Source organism: Globicephala melas, chromosome 17, assembly GCF_963455315.2.
Source record: "Globicephala melas chromosome 17, mGloMel1.2, whole genome shotgun sequence".
NCBI lineage: Eukaryota > Metazoa > Chordata > Mammalia > Artiodactyla > Delphinidae > Globicephala > Globicephala melas.
This window is the reverse complement of record NC_083330.1, coordinates 49,355,186-49,380,290: the sequence shown is the minus strand read 5'-3', so window position 1 is coordinate 49,380,290 and position 25,105 is coordinate 49,355,186. Positions and strand designations below refer to the sequence as shown.

Below are 25,105 nucleotides of genomic sequence, written 5' to 3'. Positions count from 1 at the left end.
AGTAGGGGTCAAAATAGGCATCTTTTCCCACCTTTACCTGACACTGCTGAAATGCCATTAGTGTATTTTCCTTTTCAGTGAACATCCATAAAAACACTCCCCATCAAAAAAGCAAGTAATATTTCTCACAAAACTGCGAAGGCCCACATAAAATATTATCCTCAGTAAACATGCTCTACTGACTTCTTGCACTGAATACTGGCAGAAACCAGAAGACTCTACAATTGTTCCTTTTCAGTCGCAAGATAGGGTTATTAAACTACCAACAGCAGAAGAATTCATAATTAAGAAACTCAAGACAGTATGGTTAAAAAAAGAAACAATGTTGAGGTAACCTGATGTTTTATGCTAACTATATTTATATTGACTAATGACTAAACTAGAACAATAAAGAATACATATTAAATAACATCAATCTGTTACACATCTTGAGTTACATGTATAGTATTTCTAGATTCTTTCTCCCAATATTCAGGAATCTTAGTTCTAATGTATCTTAAGGGGTTCTTACTCCTGACAATCTTAAAATTTAGCTATCTTTTCTCTTTGCTAGTAAAGGTAGGTTTCTGCTGCTCTCACTTCTCTCTGGAATTCACTGTACAAATCTCTAATACTGCTCTCCTTTTTTTCCTTTTCTCATCATTTCTAATTCTTGAATTCCAACCTTTTCTAATTATCTTCAGAACTGACTTTCAATTTGCACATTTGGGATCTGAAATTGTTTCAAGTATTGTAGAATTTTTCTTGCTACAAAAGGTGCACATTTTAGTAATTTGGGGTGCCACAGTTAATGAATCCTTTTAGGGTAATGATGAGGATAGTGTAAGATCAAAGAAGAGTTACTAAAGTCAAACAGAAGTACCAGGGAAAATAATCCTGGTAGAGGATTAAAAAGGAAGATAATAATAATAAATAATAATATTTAATTATATTTAAATATTAATAATTGATAATAAATTTTCATAGTATCATAGTATATAGAAAAAATATGTTGTTACTAATGTGCACTGGAAGGAAGAACAAAGACAAATGTATTAAACTTACAAAGGTATGTTTCTTTAAACTCACTAGGAGAAAGAACTTTCTAACAGAACTGTCCTAAACTGAAAAGTACTGCCCTTTGAGGTAGTAAGTTTCTTATCACTAAATATATTACAGCAGAACCAAGAATAGTGTAAAATGTAAAATGAGAGAGGCTGAACTGTCAGTTAATTCCAACTTCCAGAGTCTATGGCTTTATGACAAAATATTTACTACAAGTGACATAAGAACTTATTTTAGGATACAGATCAATTTTTAATAAGTACAAGTTTCATTATTTATTTTAATCTATGTCCAAATTTATTCATTAATGCTGTAAGTATTTATCGAGGATGAATTATATGCCTGTACTGTTCTTAGCTCTGCAGATAGTGTATGAAACCCATAAAACCCTGTCTTCATGCCACTTACAGAGGTAGGGGGACAGGAAGGAAACAGAAGAGAAGTAGTAGAGGAGGTGAGTTTATCATATGCAGAAGTTTCCTCAATGTATAAATTTCATGTTAGCATGAAATAAATTCATCCTAAATTCTAAGTCACCTCTTCTCCGGCCGTAGGTAGAAATTTTGAATTACTCTTATTTTATATATGTCTCTAGTCAAATTCCTTTTTTAAAAAACATCCTTTTAACAATTAAAATACTTTTTATGTCGTTTTACATTTCTTGAAACCCATAGAATGTACAACACCAAGAGTGAGGCCTGAGGTAAACAACAGACTTCTGATGGAAAAAAAAAAAGCAACAACAACTTTTTAGGTACTTAGTAGCTATCAGGCACTAGACCAACACTATACAAGAGAAATACAATGCAAGACATATGCAAGTACAAATTTTCTAGTGGACACATGAAAAAAGGAAAAAAAAAGTTAAATCAATTTTAATATATTTACTTCACCCAATATATCCAAAATATTATCATTTCAACATAATCAATATAAAAATTAATCACATTTTTTTCTTTCAATTCTAAATCTTTAAAATCCAGTAAATATTTTGTATTTACAGATTATCTCTATTTGGACTAGCCACATTTCAAGTGCTCTACAGCTACAAGTGGCTAGGGGCTATTGTATCTATAGGAATTAGTATATTTTAACTACATCTCAATGCAGACACCAAATTTCATAGGAAATACCTGAACTTACTTAGATCATATTTAGATTTCATGAAATTTATAGTTGAAAGAATAGATTCATATATCCAAGTTGTTTCAAACATATTTAAACGTCATCCAATACCAAATCAAGTATCGGTTTTTACATTTAAATTATTTAAAAGTAAATAGAATTAAAACTTCAATTCCTTAGTTGCATTAGCCACGTTTCAAGTACTCGATAGCCACATGTCAACAGTGGCTACTATATTAGATAGCGCAACAAAATGTTTCTAGACAAGGCAGCAAGAAAAGTTTTTAAAATTAAATTTTTTATCATCCATCTTCTTTTTATTTGAATCAGTTCTAGTTGAAAACAAGTGAGGGGACCTTTTTTTTCTTTAGAAATCATAACCTGAAGAGTCTTCCACAAGAACTGAGGCAGTTCCTTTGAATCAAAATGTCAATACTCAAAAAACTAATAATAAAAGTCTATTATTTCCAAAGTTAAGTATTCCAATCCCAAAGGAGAGAAAACTCTCAACTCCCTTACTTGATTGAAAATATTGCCATCCACCTTGCCACCCAAGTTAGAAACTTCACCATTACCTAATTGTCACTAAATCCTGTCTTATTAGCTAGGTAATACATTTTTAAAAAACTTTATTTTATCCCCTTCCACTCTACCTTCTATTGTTACTACCTTTGATCACCTGGGCTATTTTAAAAGTATCCTAAAGCTAATTTTAAATACATAGGGATTATTTTGTGCATGTGAACACCCATTTCATCACCAAGAATAAAATACAGACCATCTCCAGTACTCTATATAAAGTTCCCTCCTGCCCTTTGCCAAGCCAAACTCCCAGAAACAGGTAGTCTGGTGGACTTTTGACTAGTTTTGCCCTTATGAATTTTATGTAAATGGAATTATACAGTATATAGTTTTTTATGTCTGGCTTGGCTTCTTTTATTAAACTATTATCTTTGAGACTCATCCATGTTGTTGTTACCAATAGAACCTTTTTATTGCTATATTATTTGGAATTATATAAAATTCTGAAATTTATTTATCCAATCTCCTGCTGTTAGGTATTCAGGTTGTTTCCAGTTTGTGCCTATTGTGAATAAAGCTGGTAAGAAGATTAATAATGTTGGTTTAAATATTAAAATAACTCAAAATAAATGCTCAAAATATGTTAAACTCTTTTCCTCCATTATGTTGTAGTCACAGTAGAAACTGATGCTGTATATACCACAGAATGGACTTAGGCACATACAAAATCAGGTTTGCATTTTGAACAAAAGACATGCCATGTATACCTTCAATCATTATACATGTTAAGTACATACACAATACATTCATCAAATAAACAACTGCAAACATTAACACCACATGGATAACAAAATTTGATTCAGTTTATTATCACATTTTAGCATCTGCTTTGTATTTTCTAACGCACAAAGAGATTAATCCAGGCAACCATAACAAGAGAGAAACTGGATACTGTCACCCACCCTATCAATCCCACAAGACAAAGCATGTAAAAACATAATATGTAATATTAAAAGATGGATCTAAGAGGGGTTATAAAAAGTTGATTAGTGTTAATCTGATCATTTAGACAAGCTCAGTAAATTTGAGCACATAAAACTTTCATTACTTAGTAAAATTAGCATCAGCTTATTTCCCTAGCACTACTGCTAAACTGATGTCAAGATAATGCTTTATGAGCTTATTAGAAAGGAGTGCTAATTTGCATGAATGAGTTAAATAACTGCTGTACTGCCTCCATGCAGGAGATAACATTAAAACAAATCAGAAACAAAACAAAACAAAACAAATCAGATCTGAAATAAGTATTTTATGAAAATTAGTATAACAGCAGTTAATATTATTCTAAAGTTCACTCAATAAAAGGCATTTTATTGCTATAGGTTGCTTCTCTAGTATTTTAAAGGAAAAGGAAAATGACAAATAGGAATAAACCAAAGTTACTAATCAGATTTATTCAATAAACATGTATATACATGGACAGTGAACCTTTAAAAAATTACTCTTTTGTACAAAGATCACTTGCACTTTGCCTGTAACTACTATAAAACTATAAATTCACACAAAACAAAAAGATAAATGAAATCTTCGCATTTTTCCCCTTACCTCCCATTCTCTAGCTGCTGCTTCATTAGTAGAATCCTCACTTGTTTCCGATTCTTCAATCTTTTTTACTACTATAAATCCAGGTTCTCTGGTATATTCACCAGTATCTTCTGCATATATTTCTGGACTCCACTGAATGAAGAAGGCATACAAGTGGTCTGTCCTGTTAGAACAAGCGATTATTAATAATAGACGTAGTATTCTGTGCTGTTAGCTAGAGTTTAAAAACTATATTTGTTAAATATTTTCACAAAACTTGAAGACTTAAAATATACAAAATATATACCATGCTTTATTTAAAAATAAAACAAAGCCCACTACCAGGAAGACATTAACTTAAAATTTTTTGGCTGTGTTCTGTCAAGCTCTGAGAAAACTACATTAGGATTTTCTCTAGCGTGGTTCTGACATGCTCAGATGCTGTCCACAGTAATGTTTCTTTTCTTTAAAGAAACTTAGTAATGGAAAGGAAAACTGAACCCACCATTTTGACCTCATTTACACAATGATCTAATTATATAAAATATAAGTAAACAACTAACTAATTACCAATTTTAAAACCTGGACATTATACAGATTTTCTCCAAGTTAATAGAAATTTAGTATGTTTAACTTTTATTTTTTTATTTTTATTATTTTTTTTGTGGTCTAGAGTTTTTTTCTTTTTTTTAACATCTTTATTGGGGTATAATTGCTTTACAATGGTGTGTTAGTTTCTGCTTTATAACAAAGTGAATCAGTTATACATATATATATGTTCCCATATCTCTTCCCTCTTGCGTCTCCCTCCCTCCCACCCTTGCTATCCCACCCCTCCAGGCAGTCACGGAGCTGATCTCCCTGTGCTATGCGGCTGCGTCCCACTAGCTATCTACCTTACGTTTGGTAGTGTATATATGTCCATGCCTCTCTCTCGCTTTGTCACAGCTCACCTTTCCCCCTCCCCATATCCTCAAGTCCATTCTCTAGTAGGTCTGTGTCTTTATTCCTGTCTTATCCCTAGGTTCTTCATGACATTTTTTTTTTCTTAAATTCCATATATATGTGTTAGCATACGGTACTTGTCTTTCTCTTTCTGACTTACTTCACTGTGTATGACAGACTCTAGGTTTATCCACCTCATTACAAATAGCTCTATTTCGTTTCTTTTTATGGCTAACATTCCATTGTATATATGTGCCACATCTTCTTTATCCATTCATCCGATAATGGGCACTTAGGTTAGGTTGTTTCCATCTCCGGGCTATTGTAAATATAGAGCTGCAATGAACATTTTGGTACATGACTCTTTTTGAATTATGGTTTTCTCAGGGTATATGCCCCGTAGTGGGATTGTTGGGTCATATGGTAGTTCTATTGGTAGTTTTTTAAGGAACCTCCATACTGTTCTCCATAGTGGCTGTACCAATTCACATTCCCACCAGCAGTGCAAGAGGGTTCCCTTTTCTCCACACCCTCTCCAGCATTTATTGTTTCTAGATATTTTGATGATGGCCATTCTGACTGGTGTGAGATGATGTCTCATTGTAGTTTTGATTTGCATTTCTCTAATGATTAATGATGTTGAACATTCTTTCATGTGTTTGTTGGCCATAAACTATCAAACTCTTAGAGGAAAACATAGGCAGAACACTCTATGACATAAATCACAGCAAGATCCTTTTTGACCCACCTCCTAGAGAAATGGAAAGAAAAACAAAAATAAACAAATGGGACCTAATGAAACTTCAAAGCTTTTGCACAGCAAAGGAAACCATAAACAAGACCAAAAGACAACCCTCAGAATGGGAGAAAATATTTGCAAATGAAGCAACTGACAAAGGATTAATTTCCAAAATTTACAAGCAGCTCATGAAGCTCAATAACAAAAAAACAACAACCCAATCCAAAAATGGGCAGAAGACCTAAACAGACATTTCTCCAAAGAAGATATACAGACTGCCAACAAACATATGTTTAACTTTTAAATACCAGGAACATTCAGTGTATTATTGGTTCAGGGATGATCCAACCTTTTAACTCTCTTGTTCCCCTTTTCCATTTTGTTTACTAGAGTAAAGCCTAAATCCCTGATAAACATTATTTGAGGGTCAGCAACACCTTTCAAACATGTATGTTTTGTTGGCTGTAATTAGCATGGATAATTGAAAAGTGATTATAAAACTCTCCGCTAGCACATACTAATCAATAACCACTGTTCTGGAAATTGTTTCTAAGTTAATAAAATTTTTTAATAATGTCATTTCTTATGTGGCAACTAACACTTTAAAAAGGTATAGCTCAATATCAAAAAAACAAACAACCCAATCCAAAAATGGGCAGAAGACCTAAATAGACATTTCTCCAAAGAAGATATACAGACTGCCAACAAACACATGAAAGAATGCTCAACATCATTAATCATTAGAGAAATGCAAACCAAAACTACAATGAGATATCATCTCACACCGATCAGAATGGCCATCATCAAAAAATCTAGAAACAATAAATGCTGGAGAGGGTGTGGAGAAAAGGGAACCCTCTTGCACTGCTGGTGGGAATGTGAATTGATACAGCCACTATGGATAACAGTATGGAGGTTCCTTAAAAAACTAAAAATAGAACTACCATATGACCCAGCAATCCCACTACTGGGCATATACCTTGAGAAAACCGTAATTCAAAAAGAGTCATGTACCAAAATGTTCATTGCAGCTCTATTTACAATAGCCCGGAGATGGAAACAACCTAAGTGCCCATTATCGGATGAATGGATAAAGAAGATGTGGCACATATATACAATGGAATATTACTCAGCCGTAAAAAGAAACGAAATTGAGCTATTTGCAATGAGGTAGATGGATCTAGAGTCTGTCATACAGAGTGAAGTAAGTCAGAAAGAGAAAGACAAATACCGTATGCTAACACATATATATGGAATTTAAGAAAAAAAATGTCATGAAGAACCTAGGGGTAAGACAGGAATAAAGACACAGACCTACTAGAGAATGGACTTGAGGATATGCGGAGGGGGAAGGGTAAGCTGTGACAAAGCGAGAGAGGGGCATGGACATATATACACTACCAAACGTAAGGTAGATAGCTAGTGGGAAGCAGCCGCATAGCACAGGGAGATCAGCTTGGTGCTTTGTGACCATCTAGAGGGGTGGGATAGGGAGGGTGGGAGGGAGGGAGACGCAAGAGGGAAGAGATATGGGAACATATGTATATGTATAACTGATTCATTTTGTTATAAAGCAGAAACTAACACACCATTGTAAAGCAATTATACTCCAATAAAGATGTAAAAAAAAAAAGGAATTAAGTATCATCTTTCAGATAATTTGCCTCTATGAAAACAAGCAATTGTTTTTTCATAAATTACTTAGATACAATACAGTTCAAAATTCTAATAAAACTAATTTTTAATGAACATTAGCCAAGGTGCAAGGACAACATTAAAATGGAAAATTCCATGCAAAAATTAAAATAAAACCAACAGTAATGAGAAAAACAAATCCTTACATTATTTTTAACTAAAGATATAATAGAGTTGAATATTTCATTGTAATCATCTTGGTATCGTTGGCAGATCTGAGTATCTGGCTCTTTGCCTTTCATGTACTCATGAATTATGCAAATCATACCATATTTTTAAATTATTCTAATCACAGTTTGTTGAATGCACAGACTGTACTGTATATTTAGGTGAGGGGGGAGAGAGAAGAATTTTATTATTATATTCCTGAAAGCAACAGTCTTCAGAGCAACATATAAAGACTTTCCAAGAGGTACACAGACACATAAGATAGTCCTAAGGGAAGTAATCTTATATTCTGCTTCCATATGTTAATCTTATACTAAGCTGCCTGAGAACAGTGTGGTCAAGACATCTTACAGATTGCCTGTTCTCTGCTTTCACTAAGGCACTATCATCAGTCATCCAGAATTTTACATGCCATAAACCGTAAAAACTTCCTCGTTGCCCAAAGTTGGTACTGAGATGCGGAAAAGTTTTAAAAGACTGGATAACAAGTCCTTTGGCATATCAGGTGGTTTCTAATTCACTGATTTCCATAAAACTGGAGGAGTTTTTAATGAAGTTGTTCACTAATGGTCACTGAAAATAATTTTGATGAAATGTAAGTAATTTTGGAATATAAATAGAAACATGTTTAAAGAATTGACATTATTATAATAAAAATTTTAATAGACTTTTTTATGAACAAAGCTTCTCAATACTTATAATAAAAAGAAAAAAGGGAGGGGGTAGAACTGAGGGGCTGAATCCTATCTCATCATTTCAATGAACAATATTCATCAATGGATACATAAACTAATTGGAGGAAAGCCCTAAATATTTTATTAAGGCATTTCCTATATTTTACTTTTTTATATGTAATAATTATGACAATTTATAATTTATGTTGCTTTGATGAGCTGTTTATTAGTAATAATTTTAATGATAAAATTTTCTTGTGTTTAATTAACATTTGGAATAATGCAGTTGTTGATAGACAATTTTCTCTTTGATTTCCACATGTATTGTGAGCAGAGGCATTGTGTATCTTTGTTCAGCACTACCTTTTCAAGTATGTTAGAACAGGAAACAAAGCATAGCATAGTTTTAGAAGGCAGAAATAGTACCTTACTCTGGAGCAAAGGGTCACCATGCTTACTGTATATTATAAAAGGTTTAAGTTCCCAAAACTTATGGTTCCTCTTCTTTAACATAACCCATGGCACATGTAGCTGTCACTTGGCTTTCTTCACATCCAACCATGGGGACTGAAGCTCAAAGAACTCATACAAGTGCTGGTACTGTGACTGCTGCTATTGTGACCCTGTTTTCTGCCAGCATGCATTAAACTGAGGCAGGCCAACTTGTTAGCAAGGTAGGGTAAGCCTTAGACCCTTTACTCTTGACAATAATCACAAAATTTTTAAATAAATGTAATTCCAGTACACACACACTCACACATATAGATAAATGTGTAAGTATAGGTAATTTGTTGCAAAAAATGTAAAAGGGAATAAAAATATAGTACCTTAGAGTAAGATTCTATGAGGAGGTATAATTGAAATACAAATTCAAAGAGAAAAAGTAACGATGCAAATTTTAACTGTTAAAGAGCACATTCAAGTGGTGTTTAAATGGATAATGGTAGAGGGCAAACTGTTAACAATGTTTAGATTCTACTGAGTATATTTAAAGTATAAATGCAAGTTTTAACTTAAAATGTCAATATTTACAATGCAGTGATGACAGACATCCTTTAGAATTGCTTAAACTTAAGATGAAAAATTTTACTGTGTAGTGGGTATAAAAAATAGTTTGAGGACCACATCCTTTTAGTAGCTAATTTAGTGCTATGTATTCTATAGTAGGCATTCAGTAAGCATTTGATGAAATTTTTAAGAAGGAAATTATACATCATTACCTGCCTTGAGGTAGGGGCTGTACCAGTTCGTATTTCGATGAACCTTCTTGATTTAAGACATTTTAAGTAAGTTTCTTTACTACTAAAACTAGGTATATGTTCACCTTCTTTGCATCAAACCATGAAAGGGACTAAAATTAGAAATGGGGTAAATTAAAGAGTGTAAAAGAGGAGCTAAACGATTTTGAATAGATTTAATGTCAGGTTTTAATCATAAACTATTTCAATACTTTGCTACCGGTGGGATGTAGTATACAAAATAATTTCAGTTCAAGGAATCTCAATAACGTTTTGAAGATTCTGTTGTTGTTTTACCTTTCTTGTGGCACAGCAAACCAATATTCATGTTTCTTATCTCTCTGTGCATACTGTTGCATCGTTGCACTTGCTTGAGATACAAATGTTTTCCTCATAGGTTTTCCAACTCTGAGACATAAGAACTTATGTAATCGATGCCTCCTCTTTTCTTTTAAAAGTGCAGAACCTAGAATTGAGACACAAACAGTGTTTATTCAATTCTCATACACCATGCTTGAATGATTTAAAATAATTTAGATTAAGTAATGCTTATCTCCAAACTTCTGACAAATAATTACAGAATAAAACATGAACTTATTGAATTCTCTTAAGTAGCTTGTATTTTTTCCCATCAGAGGCAAAGTGACAAGTACAGCAGGACTAATGAACTAATAGGCAAAGTATGAGCTGACGTTACGTCTAAGCGTTAGGGAAAAGGCAGAAGATCCAGGAACTGTTGGCAAATTTCTGTTTGTGACACCCGCACTGAAGTATCATATACACATGCGCAATTTTCTGCATGTTCTTTATCAGCCTTCTAGAACAATATCTAAATAAGTCTGTAGAATTTTCAAAGGTTTACTGTAATATGGTTGTTACAGACAAAAATTTAGTAAAAAATCTTGTGAAGCTTTTATATGCATATGAAGGTGTGATAGAAACAATATGCTAGATTCAGCCATCAGTTTGGACAGCCTGAATTATCTCTAACCCGTCCAACCACAGATGCTGACATATGACACACTGAGAGTCTGACAACATGGTTCAATTCAGCAATCTAGACATTAATTAGCTTACGAAGGTGGCACACTGTGAAGAAAAAGCACTTAGTTATAGTCAGGAGATCTGGGTACTAGTCATGGCTTTTTTTCTGTGTAATACTGCACAAGGTACATCATCTATCTAAGCCCCAACATTTGCATCAGGTTAAAAGAGTGAACTTTTACCATTCTTCCCACAATTATATTTGTACATTTTTATATTTATATATTTACAGTTTTATAAGTTTTATGATATTATAAAGTCACTAAAGATCAGAAACTTTAAATATTTCCCTATTATAGGATCTCAAGTTACTTAAAATTAGTTACTTAAAACTAAGTTTCTTGTCCCCCCTCCATACACAGGTACAAAAAGAAGAAACCAAGCGGTAACAATCCAGGGATACCTATCTAAACTATTTACCAATTTTTCTCCTTTTAGTATTTTGTCATAATGGGATGTCCCTCCCATCAAACCCTGCACCCAAACAAACCCAATAAAATAAAAGTAGTCTACTATATTATTGGGTCAAACGGAAATGCCTCATTTTATCTTTTTCAAAGTTTCAAAATATAAGACAACTATCAGACACAAATATATCAAATAAAGATATTTATGCCAGCATTCTTTAAAACATCAAAGAAATATCTTAATAGTATGAATTGTTAATAACAACTGAATGTCTTAATACAGAAATGGCTAAATTACAGGGCCATTAAAAACCATGAAAGAATTATATGGATTCAAGTTGACCCTTGAACAACATGGGTTTGAACTGCACAGGTCCACTTATATGCAGATCTCCTTCAAATAATACATACTGTAACACTACAATACATGGTTGGTTGAATCCATGTATGCAGAACCACAGATATGGAGGGCTGGCTGTAAACTTACACATAGATTTTCGAATGTGGGAGAGGGGTGTGTGTCACCCCTTAACCCCTGAGTCGTTCAAAGGTCAACTGTATAATGACATGGGAAAATGTTTATTACATAATATACTAAGTAAAAAAAAGCAAGAAACAACACTACATACAATCCTGATTTTATATGAAAAATCCATGTAAGTAAAGATACAAAAACTAGCAAAATTGTGTGTGTCTGTGTATGTATATACACATACACACTAAAGATCAAAGATAAATATACCAAATATTAACAATGATCATTTCTAGGTGATGAACTCAAAGTAATTTTTATAAATTTTCTAAAAACTTCCTACATTTGTCAAATGTTCTTTAATGAACATTCATTAGCTCTGAATAAAGAAAAAAATTACAAAAGAAAAAATATTCAATCTTTTATAGAACTTGCTTTGAGTAAATGAATTCCTTAACATCTACTGAATATAATCCTTAGGTCTTCAGTATACCTAAATTAGACAATGCAAAGAAAATTCAGTGTTTTTAAAAACTGAATCAAACCTTTGTGTGTTGCTGGTAGGAATGTAAAATGGTGCAGCCACTGGAAAACAGCTCAATGGTTCATCAAAAAATTAAACACAGAATTACCATAGGATCCAGCAAATCCACTTCTGGTATATATCCAAAAAATTGAAAGAATGAAATCGAACAGATTATTTGTACACCAATGTTCATAGCAGCATTATTCACAACGGCCAAAAGGTGGAAACAACCCAAATGTCCATCAACAAATGAACATATAAAGAAAATGTGCTGTGTACAGTAGAATATTACTCAGTTTTAAATAGGAAGAAATTTCTGACATGGTACAACACAGATGAAACTTGAAGGCATTATGCTAAGGGAAATAAGCCGCACACAAAAGGGAAAATATGGTATAATTCCACTTATATGAGGTACATAGGGTAGAGATACAAATTCACAGAGACAAAACGTAGAATGGTGGTTGTCAGGGACTGTAGGGAGAAGAGAATGGAAGTTACTGTTTAATGGGTACAGAGTTTCAGTTCAGGAAGATGAAAAAGTTCTGGAAATGGATGGTGGCGATGGTTGTACAACAATGTTGAACGTACTTAATGCCACTAAATTTTACATTAAAAATGGTTAAACTGGTAATTTTTATTTTATGTATATTTTAACAATTAAAAATTTTTAATTAAAAAGACTGAAATCTAGTATTGATTAATCTAGAATCAATACTCCAATAGAATATGAGAAATGTTAGCTAAGATACTTGAGTTATACACCTTTTAACCCATAATGTACTAAGTGGAAGCACTGTATATTAGAAATAAAAGACAAACTATTACTATAATTTTCATAAGTAAATAGTATGAAAAAACAAAATGGTGTTTTAATTTATCCTTAGTACTGCTTTTTAAAGGAAAACATTTAATCAGACAATGATGGAACTTGTGGATACTTGAAAGAATTTCAGAAATAGATTTTTATGTCTAATTGCACTTTTTAAAAATGATGGGATTACAACTTCGGCAATTGCAAATTGCAATTAGGATATTATATATGAAATTTTAAAAGGTATTTTAATGATAAAACATATCAAGAACTAAAAGAGAAATGGAGAAATCAGAGGTATTACGGAACTTGTGAGCACTTTCAAGAAATAAATTGTTTAAAGACAGAATGCAGTGTGTGAGGAATGTTTAAACATGGTGGAAAAGATGCCCATTATGTGTACAACCCACTGTGGGATAAGAAAAGACAGGAGAAACCAGAGACTATGTACTTGTCCCCAGAGAAACATCAGTCAAGGGCTACTAGATCATCCTTCAGAGTGGCCTAAGATACAGTAGCTTTTGAGTCAGTGAGGAAAGACGGAGACAATATGCAATAAGATATGCTAACTTTATATATTCCTTAACACTTACCTTCTATATTGGTTGTTGCTATTTTATGCTTAATTTCTTTTTGTGACACCTGGTGAATATTTTCCCTTTGCTGTTTAGTTTGTTGCATTGTATGGGTTTTCCAGAGTTTCCGTAGCTCTTCTACCTCAGTCTCTGAGTCCTGATTTTGTTCCTTTCCTTGCTTTCCTTTGTTGACAATTGGCTTTTGTTTAAATTCTATTGCTTCCCCACAGGGCATACTTTCCTTTTCACCTTCTTCATGGTGTAATGAATTCTCATTAAGAAGAAAATCCTGGTCTGCATTACCTTTTATACCTGTGCTTTGTTCTTTAGGACCTGAGATTTCTTGAAGATTATCTGTAGTCTGATCTCCTTCCTTAGTAGCCATTTCAAGATTATTTAAATCAGTTTTAAGGGAAAGAGTCCCAACTTCATTGGTAGTATGTCCAGAATCGGATTTTAAGTGGTCAGGAGTACTAGCAGCTTCTGTTATGACTGTCAAACATTCTACTCCACTCTGACTGATGGTTTGCACAGATTCTGATGACGCACCAGATGATTTATCTTGTCGCAGCTCATCTGAAGAAATAAGCTCCTCTCGTATAGGAGAGAGTTCTGATTCCGTGAACACATCTTCAGAAAGAGACTCCTCGGTGCTCCTAGGAGCAGTGCTGGCACTATCATTACCTGCATCGCGAATTCTTGAGTCTATTTCATCAGTATTACTTCTTGTCATTTTCTTCAAATGGCAGAAGTCCCTTCCTGATAACTGATCTATCTCTCTGTCAGTAAACAAAATTTAAAGTTATTACTTTTTAAATTGTAGAATTTTATTTTCCACAAACTTAACACTGAATTAATATCACTAAAAAGGCTTTCCTAAAAGGGTGTAGCATACATCTCTTAACAGCACATCAAAAATTTGATTGATTCCTATAGACCATGTAATTAAGTCAAGTTTTGCATCAGTTGCTTAAGATCTGGGAAATATCAGTGTAAGATTTCCTGAATTGATCTACCTGAAGAGAAGTTGAAGATACAAGTTCTGGGTGAAGCTATAATTCTAAACTAAAATGTATTCACTGATGAAATATGCAAATAAAATTTTGATTAAAATTTTAAATGTCTTAATAAAATAAAAATACACTGATATTACACACACACACACACGCACACAGTGCTTATTTACATTTAAATAGAAATTAAACTAAAATAAATAGCTCAAGTGCAAAGTTAAAAACCAACCTGAATAGAACTGAGGCAAAAGTGCTTAGAGGTTAGATATTAGCTAGCTGAATGGTTCATCATTACTTTTAGATTTCCATGTTTAATGGCATTTGTATATGCAAGCACTAATGTTCAATGGTTAGACAGTTAAGTTCTGGAAGGAGACAGTGTAAACACTACATGAAATGCAAGTCAGCAACTCAAAATGATGGCTAAAAGTAGTTTCTGATAAACGGAAATTGCATGAGTTCTTTGGAAAAAGTATGAACATTTATGCAAGTCTGAGAATAGGAAGGACTGGAAGTAAGCCGACACACAATTTATTGGCTACCTCTGGATGGTGAAGTTGGGTAACCCTGTTCCTCTTATTCTAGTACTTGATATTTTTTATAATGATATGCATAATTTTCATTGTGCATAGGATAGGTAAAATTTATTTTTAAAAAAGTATTAGTTGAAGTCCAGTTCCTATCTCTGCTTGCCTTGTACTGAGTGATTCACCTTAAGAAATGTATGTAAGCATCTAATCTGTGTTATTAAATGTGTAATAGTGTCATCTACTGGTGAGCCCCTAAAACTGCATATATAGGGTCTTGGAACTTGGCAAAAGTTTTGAGAAACTGTACCTGTAGATTTAATAAGACCCTTAGGTATGAGATAAAGTCAAGTAAACCTAACAGTATATAGATTTAGATAAGTGTTGTAACCTTATTTTTTTATGTCAATGATGCTGCTATTGCTCAATATAGTTCCTGAACAATACCTTTGCAATTAACTTCCCAAGCAGTGTAAGACAGAAGAAAACCAATAAAATCTTACACCTCATTTTTACCATACATGACATTATCTGAGTTGTTGCCAAATATTGTTTTTAATCAATTCATAAGGCAGCATTGAAAGATATTTCTTTTGGAGTAACTTTTTTAAAGGTTTGGATCAAATAGATGGTCTTTCCAGGTGATGTTGTGAATGATAAAACAGTGATTTACAAGAGGAAGGGCCCTATAGCATCTGTGTAGAATAGTTACGGATCATTCAGCATAATAGAATCCCAAAGTATCCTAATACAAATGGAAAAGCAGGGCAAGATAAAATGGATCTCACCAATGACTGGCAACATATACATACATATACTCTTCTTGTTTCTCTTTTAATCTAATCCTTCACTCCTTCACCTTTGTCTTACCCCTCCACCTGCCACAATAATCTTTACTTGCTGAGACTGATTTTGGATGATGATATATTAAATAGCTAACAGTAGAGGCAATCCTAGGAATAATCTGCACCTCTAAGGATGAGTTTACCAAGCCAAAACAGTATCTACTGGGGGGCCATTATAATGGAGACTGTTTAAATAAAAGATTTTATTCTACCACAGGTATTCTAACAATTCATGTAGTCTGCCTCAGAAACAAAAATAATTTGCTCTCCGTCTCTTTTGTAAGTAGTTCTGTCTCACAGGGGTTAATTTTAAAACAACCATTATCATCCCTGTGGGCTATTATAGGGATAGAAATCTCAGTATCAGTTAAAGTGAAGCCAGTTTTTAAACTGTTGACAAAGTCATGTATGGAGGAATGGGGGAGTTCTTTTCTATTACATATCAATTTTCTTCTTTTGTCCTTCCCTTCCTTTGTTTGTATACCTGTCTTTTATTTTCTTCTCCTTTTATTTCTTATCCTTCCCTTTTCTTTGTTATTCCTTTAGTTAAACACATTACTTTCAAAGGCTATGCTGACCTGTAGCCTCACATCTATGTTACCTGAAACACACAAATTCCCTAACCAGTATATTCCAAGGTTAACTCTTTAAATTTGTGCAATCTGTGGGTCTTCTTCCCTGTGTTTTACACTTTTCTGAGAGAAGGGTGCAAACATATAAATCAATAAATGACAAAGCTGCTCTGGCTTTATTAATGTCAGGTCTTTGCTCATGTGACCTCCCCCAAACCCCACACCCAACTCTTCAGGCTCTTCTAAGGAAAATTTGAAAGCTACCCTTGATTACTTATATTACCTTAAATTACTAATAAAAATAATTTGAATTTACCTGAATAAAATGGGCTGGTAAACATTGAATTAAATGAGTACTATAGGTTACTTTTAAATATCAGGTTCTCTGACCAAATATACAAATATAAATCTAAAACAATTCCTAACCTAGTGCAGTAAGAATAATCTTTTCAATACTACATATAATTTCTGTTTCATTAATGATAAAATGAAAAGCAGCTATAATAAAACTATTAAAAAATACTTCAGAGTTATTAGACCAGGGTCAACTATCTAGATGAAATAAAATTACAAAGGAGTATAAATATCACTCTTACATGGGTAAGGATTCCTTTATTTTGCTATCGAAAATTTCTTTGTACATTGCAGCTGACATCACCTCTTCCATTGGACACATGATGCCATATTCCTCACAGCCATTCTCTTGAACCAAGGGGTCAGTTTTATGTGGATCAAACATTATATTATTTGGTGTAACTAGCAACACACCGCTGACTGTGCCCTAAGATGAAAAAAGAAAATAATGTTTAATCTTCAAAGTTTAAATTTTCAAAATTATTCTAGGTATTTTTATTTCCAATGTTAGGCCACCTACCACATATAAAAGTAGTATAGTCAAGCACTATGGCATTCTCATGAAAATGTTTTTAATAACACCCAAATTTTCCCAGTAAATTCTCCTTGTTAGCAGAGGCAAAATACAAAGAATATCATATTCACCTTCAATCAATCAAGACAGAAATTAAAATTTGCAGCCTCAGTAAAATGCTGAGTTATATCAGCAAGATAACTTCAGTAATATAAGAAGGACTGTAAAGTCCTTCAAGGCATGAGCCATGTTTTACATTAACTTGCATACAGCCTCCTGTGTTCTTCCGTCACTACAGGTATCAAATAGTTTCATGCACACACTGCAGGTTTAATAAATAATGTGCTGATAACTCAATCCATTATAAAAGGAAAATAGTATAATCTGTTTAAAATATCTTTAAAAAAAATCTCCATTTCACTCGATTCTGCTACTGCCTAGTTATGTGACCTCTGGCAAGCAAAGCCTCTGGGGTTGTTTCTTCATCTGTAAAATTAATTAGATTAGATTACTTCTAAGGCATACAGTAATTATTTTAATCATGAAAAGTTATGAAATGTTAAATATATTTATACAAATATAAAGAATCCAACCCTCTCATCTTACAAATGAGCAAACAGAAGTACGTAAGAAGCTGATCCCACTAATATTAGCTAATGTTTCTTGAATGCTTTGTATGTGTCATGCTTTATATATATTATTGTTCATTTATATATATTATTGTTCAATTATAGCTCTGAGATGAGAATACAGGTGGGGAAATTAAAATTGAGAGAGGCTAGGCAATTTGTTCTAAATAATAAATAACATAGCTAACTAATAAGTGTCAGGACCAAGATCCAAAATCCAAGCAGTCCATGCTTTTTACTATAATCTTTTCACATCTGAGTTACAAACAATAATCACTTCAACTCAAGTACCAAATATTCCTTAATCCTATTATTTTATTTATTTTTATTGAAGTATAGTTACTTTACAATGTTGTGTTAATTTTTGCTGTACAGTAAAGTTATTCAGTTATGTATATTCTTTCTTAATCCCATTTTCAAACTCCCATTCCACTACATCCTGTAAGAATAAAAATAAAGAGCCAGACAGAATTCTAAAACTAAACCAAATAATTACTTCAAAGTTGTCTTTTTTTTCTGAAGATACCAATAGAAAAACTTAAATATTGCTTGATTTGGTATCACACCCTCCTTCCAAGTCCATATTCAGCTCTGTGAATTTATCTGATTTAACTTTAAGAATGTAAAACTTAAGTTATGACAGACACTAACTTTAGAGACAAAAAAAAAAAAAAGAAAAATCCTACTAAAAATGGTCACCCAATCACAAATGAAAAAAAGTTATTGCCAATGTTCGAGATTATAAAATACGCTTATTATTTACAGTAACTGCATGCAATACTGGAGAGAAGAATACGTGTGTGTGTGTGCATTTTGGTGGAGGAAAGGGAATCAATCTCAAACTCTGACTAGTATTTCTTTTAGTTCAGACCATGGACCTCCTAAATAAGGAGGAACTTTATGTAAACCATAGCCTAATCATCTTTTGATCAATATTTTATTTTATTGTTTTTTAATATCTTTATTGGAGTATAATTGCTTTACCATGTTGTGTTAGTTTCTGCTGTATAACAAAGTGAATCAGCTATATGTATACATATAACCCCATACCCCCTCCCTTTTACGTTTCCCTCCCACCCTCCCTATCCCACCCTCCCTATCCCACCCCTTGATCAATATTTTAAACAGATTCATATACATTATGTATTTCTGGATCACATGCTAACGGAAATCAATGAGTGATGATAAAATATGTTGCAGGGACATTTACAACTGCCAGGGATAATCCAAGAAATAAATAATCAAGAGTAGAGTATATACAATATAAAAAAGCTGAAAGATTTCCAATCTTTAATACCTTCCTCTATCTCACCACATCTACAAGCAAGTTATTTGAGAAATGAAACCAAACAATCAGTAAGGATTAAGGAAAGCAAACTTGAGGTTCTCTGAAAGACTTCAGGTCATTCTTGATTTCATAAATTTCATCTGAGCATTAGTTTTAAATGATGATATAATATTTGGTTCACTGGCATAACACTACATCTTTTGCTTTAAAGGATTTTCATTAAAGACAATGATTACTAGGTATTATAGAAAAGGCCCAGTGTAATAATACTTTAATTTACTATACACATGAATACTATAATCTTAGTAGTGTAATTATAGAAACCATTTGAAAGGTCTCTCAAAACCGTACTTCTACTACTCGGATTACAAGGGGCTTGAAGCCCTATAGCTTAACACTGGAATGATCAATCTGCTAGTGTTATATTCCAGGAATTCACCCTTATTTGCTGCTACTGAAGGATGCACTGATATATTCAAGCTTCTTTCCCTCTGCCTTTAGCTGGAGCTCTTTGAGGTATTCTGTGAGATGTCAGGTGTCTCCATAAATCAAAAGAGACGGCCATGAGAAACATTACAACACAAAATTCACAAAAATCTCTTTAGAAAGGAGCCTCTCAAATTCATTTGCCCAAGATCAAATCTGAAATCATAAACTCATACTAAACCATTAACACTTCATTCTTTTTAAATACTGTTTCATAAATGTAGACATATTTTCAGGAGCAAGAGCATACTGTAAGTAAGAGATTTCCAATTACCATATCTTAATCCACATGACCTTCAGAAACTTTAAGCACCTACTTCCCTTTAGTATTAGTAACTTCCAATTCCTTATGTGCAATTACTTGACTAATCTTCCAAGAAGGAATTATTTCTATTAGAAAATAGTCTATTTCTAAAAGAAAAGTTACCACTTATATTTCAATATTTCTGTAAATACTAAAAGATAAAAGATTATGAGGGAACTCATCCCAGGAGAAATAAAAGCTTGTACTGATTTTTTTTTCAGTCTTAAGTCCACAGTAATTTAACCATTACAATAATTGTTGATAAATTTCCATAATTTTATATAAATAATCTTTACTACAATCAACCTGTAAGAAGAAGAAAGAAGATGACTTGTATGAGAAAGCATCTTTTCCTGCTTACTTTCTTACAAGAGATTATGTTTCAAGAACACCAGTGCAAGCCATTCCTAACCCTGCCAATGACTTTATCTTTTCTTTGATTCTTAAACAAAATTGTTATTCAAATACTTCCAACTAAAATTTTGCTTCTAGCCAAAAACTAATTCTGCCTAAAGCTACTAAAACACATAAAATACATGAAATAACTCTTTTCCGATACTATAATGCTGAATAAGGGGAAACAAATAAGATGAGATCTACAAATGCCCCAGCACACTGGGTGGAGTTTCCTGGCCACAGACAGAGACAGGAAAGGAGAGAACACTCCCTACTGAGAAAGCTTTGGAGATCTACAGAGGATTCTTTTCCAAGGTTCCAGCTGAGGACTGATTGCCACCTGTGCGAAAGCAGCTATCCAAGGATGAGAAAAAAAGCACTCAAAAGAAGCTGAGAAAACAATCCCTAGAGTCCACAGAGTCAGAAATAGTTTGTGTTCTCACCAACCAGAGCAAAAACCCTTGTAATTTACAGCACCTCAATACTCAGAAGGGTATTATCTCAGTAAGGGGAAAACTAGCTAGACTTAAAGGCTGCTCTGGTCATGCCTAACAAAACTTAAAAGCAAGCCATGATAGGATGAAGCTGTTTCCAAGAAACAACCATGTCACAGAAAAATGCGCAAGAATATGTATAGAAATACAAAAATATCCAGCACCCAACAAGATAAAATCCATAATATCTGGTATCCAATTAAAAATTACTAGGCATGCAAACAAACAGGAAAATATGGCTCACAGCAATAACAAAAATCAATTAACTGAAACAAACCCAAAAGTGGAAGAGAGAAAAGAATTGGTAGAAAAAGACATTAAAACAATTATTTTAACTATAGTCCATGTATTCAAGAATATAGAAGAAAGATTTTGCGTGTTAAGTAGGGATGTGGAAGATATAAGCGACCCAGTTTAAACTTAGAGGTGAAAAATACACTGGATAGAATACCAGATTAGATTTGGCAGAAAAATTAATTACTGAACTTCAAGATACAGCAATTGAAATTGTCCAAAATGGAGAGAGAGGAAAAAAAAGAGCAGAGTATCAGTAAGCTATGAAGCACATCATCAAGCAACCTAAAATATGCATAACTGGAGTTTCCAAAGAAGAGGAGAGAATGGGGGAGAAAAAACATTTGAAGAAATATGGCCAAAATTTTTTCAAATTTGATGAAAACTATAAACCTACAGATCCAAGAAGCTGAACGAACCCCAAGGAAAACAAATATGAAACACACACCAAGGCACATCATAATTAAACTGCTCAACAATATCAAAAAAACAAACAACCCAATCAAAAAATGGGCAGAAGACCTAAACAGACATTTCTCCAAAGAAGACATAGAGATGGCCAAAGGCACGTGAAAAGATGCTCAACATTGCTAATTATTAGAGAAATGCAAATCAAAACTACAGTGAGATATCTCCTCACACCAGTCAGAATGGCCATCATCAAAAAAATCTACAAACAGTAAATGCTGAAGAGGGTATGGAGAAAAGGCAACCCTCCTACACTGTTGGTGGGAATGTAAATTGGCACTATGGAGAACAGTATGGAGGTTCCTTAAAAAAGTAAAAACAGAACTACTATATGATCCAGCAATCCCACTACTGGGCATATATCTGGAGAAAAACATGGTTTGAAAAGATACATGCAGCACTCCAATGATCACTGCAGCACTGTTTACAACAGCCAAGACATGGAAGCAACCTAAATGTGCATCGACAGATGAATGGATAAAGAAGATGTGGTACATATATACAATGGGATATTACTCAGCCACTAAAAAGAATGAAATAATGCCGTCTGCAGCAACATGGATGGACCAGGATATTATCATACTAAGTGAAGTGAGTCAGACAGAGAAAGACAAATATATATTGCTTGTATGCGGAATCTAAAAAAAAAAAAAAGATACAAATGAACTTATTTACAAAACAGAACAGACTCACAGACATAGAGAACAAACTTATGGTTACCAGGGGGGAAAGGTGGGGAGGGAGGGATAGACTGGGAGTTTGGAAGTGATCTGTACTATATTTAAAATAGATAACCAACATTGTATGCCACAGGGAACTCTGCTCAATATTCTGTAATAACCTAAATGGGAAAAGAATTTAAAAAAGAATATATATGTAAAAAAATAACAATAAAATTAAAAAAAAATCAACTTGCTCAAAATCAGTGATAAAGACATCATCTTAAATGCAAAGAAAAATATATATTTTATACAGCACACCAAATACAAAAGTAATAGAAGACTTCTCTTCAGAAACAGTGCAAGCCAGAAAACAGTAGAGATTTGAAAGAAACATCTTTAAAGTTCTGAAAGGAAAAGAAAACCCTGTCAACCTAATATTCTATGCCCAGTGAAAATATCTTTAAAAAGTAAAGAAAATACCAAAGCTATATGAATAGCAAATAAGCAAATGAAAAGATGCTCAGTATCATAAGTCATTAGGGAAATGTAAATTAAATGAGTTACCACTAAAGACCAATAAGCATAATTAAAATCTAAAACACTGACCACGGTGAATGCTGGTGAGGATGTGGAGAAACAGCAACTCTCAGTGACTGCTGGCAGGAATGGAAAATAACACAGCCACTTTTGGAAGGCAGTTTGGTAGTTTCCTACAGAGCTAAACACAGTCTTACCACACGATCTAACAATCACATGTCTTAGTATTCAACCAAAGGAAATAAAAACGTATACAAAACCTGCATATTAATGTTTATAGCAGCTATCTTCGTAAGTGTACAAACTTGGAAGCAACCACGATGCCCTTCAGTAGGTGAATGGATAAACTGTTGTACTGTACATCCACAGCGATAAAAACAAATGAGCTGTCAAGCCATGAAATATATGGAAGGCTCTTAAATGCATACTGCTAAGTGAAAGAAACCACTCTGAAATCATTCAATCATACTTTATGATTCTAACTGCATGACACTCTGTAAAAGGCAAAACTATGGAGACAAAAAAAAGATCAGTAGTTTCCAGGGGTCCAGAGGAAGGGATGGATGAACAGACAGAGCACAGAGGATTTGGGAGACAATGAAACTATTTTGCATGATACTGTAATAGTGGATACATGTCATCATACATTTCTCAAAACCCATAGAGTGTATGACACAAAGAGTGAGTTCTGATGTAAACTATGGAAACCCACTTTAAGTGTAAGACACAGTCTCAAAGTAAAAAAATGGAAGAGATAAATCAAGTTAACACTAACTGAACAGAAGCTAAGTGACTACATTTGTATCCATCAAAGCAGACTTCATAGCAAAGAGTTTTACCAAGAATAGTCTTTCATAATTAAACAAGTCCATTCATCAAGACAATATAAGAATCCAAAACATTTTTATACCTAACCACAGAGTTTCAAAATACACACAAAAAAACTGATAGAACTAGAAGGGGAAATAGACAAATCCACAATTATAGAGGTATTTCAACATCCTTCTGTCAATAATTGATAGAACAAAAAGACAGAAGATCAATAGTAACACTCAACTTGATTTAATTGACATTTATAAACTATTTCTCCCAACAACAGCAGAATACACATTCTTTCCAAGTGCACATGTAACACGTATCAAGATATAATACATTCTGCACCATTAAACGTTAAGCCTACAAATAGTAGTATGTTCTCTAACCACATGGAAAAACATTAGAAATCAGTAACAGAAAGATATCTTGAAAAATACCAAATATTTGGAAACTAAGAAACTTCTAAATATTCCATGGGCCAAAAAAGAAATAAAGAGAAAGTATTATGAACTGAAAGAAAATGAAAATACAACATATCAAGACTGTGGATTCAGTTAAAACAGTACATAGAGGGAAATTTATAGCACTAAACACCTATTTCAAATACCCATAATTTATGAATTACGACTATAAAGAAATGGTTCCCACGTGTGACTTCTCAAGTGGGTATCATACTATAATTACTTTCTTAGCAACACCTGGAGTTTATTTTGACTACTGTACTTTACTATAATTCCCTCTGCAGACTAGAAGTTCTCTGTTTTAGAAAAGCAGCAACCTGTGGTAGATAAAACACAGATTCAAACTGGGTTTGAATTCTAGCCAGGATAGAGAAACCATGGACTCATTAACCTTTTCTGAAAGTTTTTTTTTTTCCTGTGAAGAAGGAATAGGACTGCCTATTTCACAAGATTATTTTAAATTGATCATCATGTGCTGATGCTGATGACTAAAAATGTAAATGCAAAACTGTCATATTTTAGTAATAAATAAAAAATGATTAAAAGTTTTTTCTAAAGTTTTATCCATTACCTTGCCACTGGTAACATATCTGCAATTAATTTTAAGAAATTTCTCAGTAAATGCTTCTTCCTCCTCAGAAGTTGAAGATACAACTCGTGCAGGTCGAATACCAGTAAAAGCAGATGAGAGAGTTTCTTCTTTCGGGTGGACTACATCAGGATTCTTTAAAAAAAAAAAAAAGATAAAGACACTTCAGAGAACTAAATAAAACTAAGCACATTGTTAAATGCAAATGCATAGCTCTCCCCAGTAAGTGTTCTTCCTTCTCATCACATTCTGTAGAACAGCTCAAAACGTTTTTATGTAAAAAA

The 25,105-nt window shown here is 33.2% G+C and overlaps 1 protein-coding gene across 3 annotated transcripts in view; it reads right to left on the bottom strand.

The window, feature by feature from the left end:
* The window catches only part of OXR1 (oxidation resistance 1), a 451,238-nt gene that overhangs the window by 39,953 nt on the left and 386,180 nt on the right, over positions 1-25,105 (bottom strand). For all 3 annotated transcript variants that reach the window (XM_030863081.2, XM_030863084.2, XM_070044055.1), the window contains 5 exons: positions 24,804-24,956; positions 17,126-17,310; positions 13,591-14,351; positions 10,032-10,200; positions 4,297-4,459 (listed from right to left, as the gene is read on the bottom strand). In XM_030863081.2, the coding sequence (XP_030718941.2) occupies positions 4,297-4,459; positions 10,032-10,200; positions 13,591-14,351; positions 17,126-17,310; positions 24,804-24,956 (1,431 nt within the window). The remainder of the gene's footprint in view (positions 1-4,296; positions 4,460-10,031; positions 10,201-13,590; positions 14,352-17,125; positions 17,311-24,803; positions 24,957-25,105) is intronic.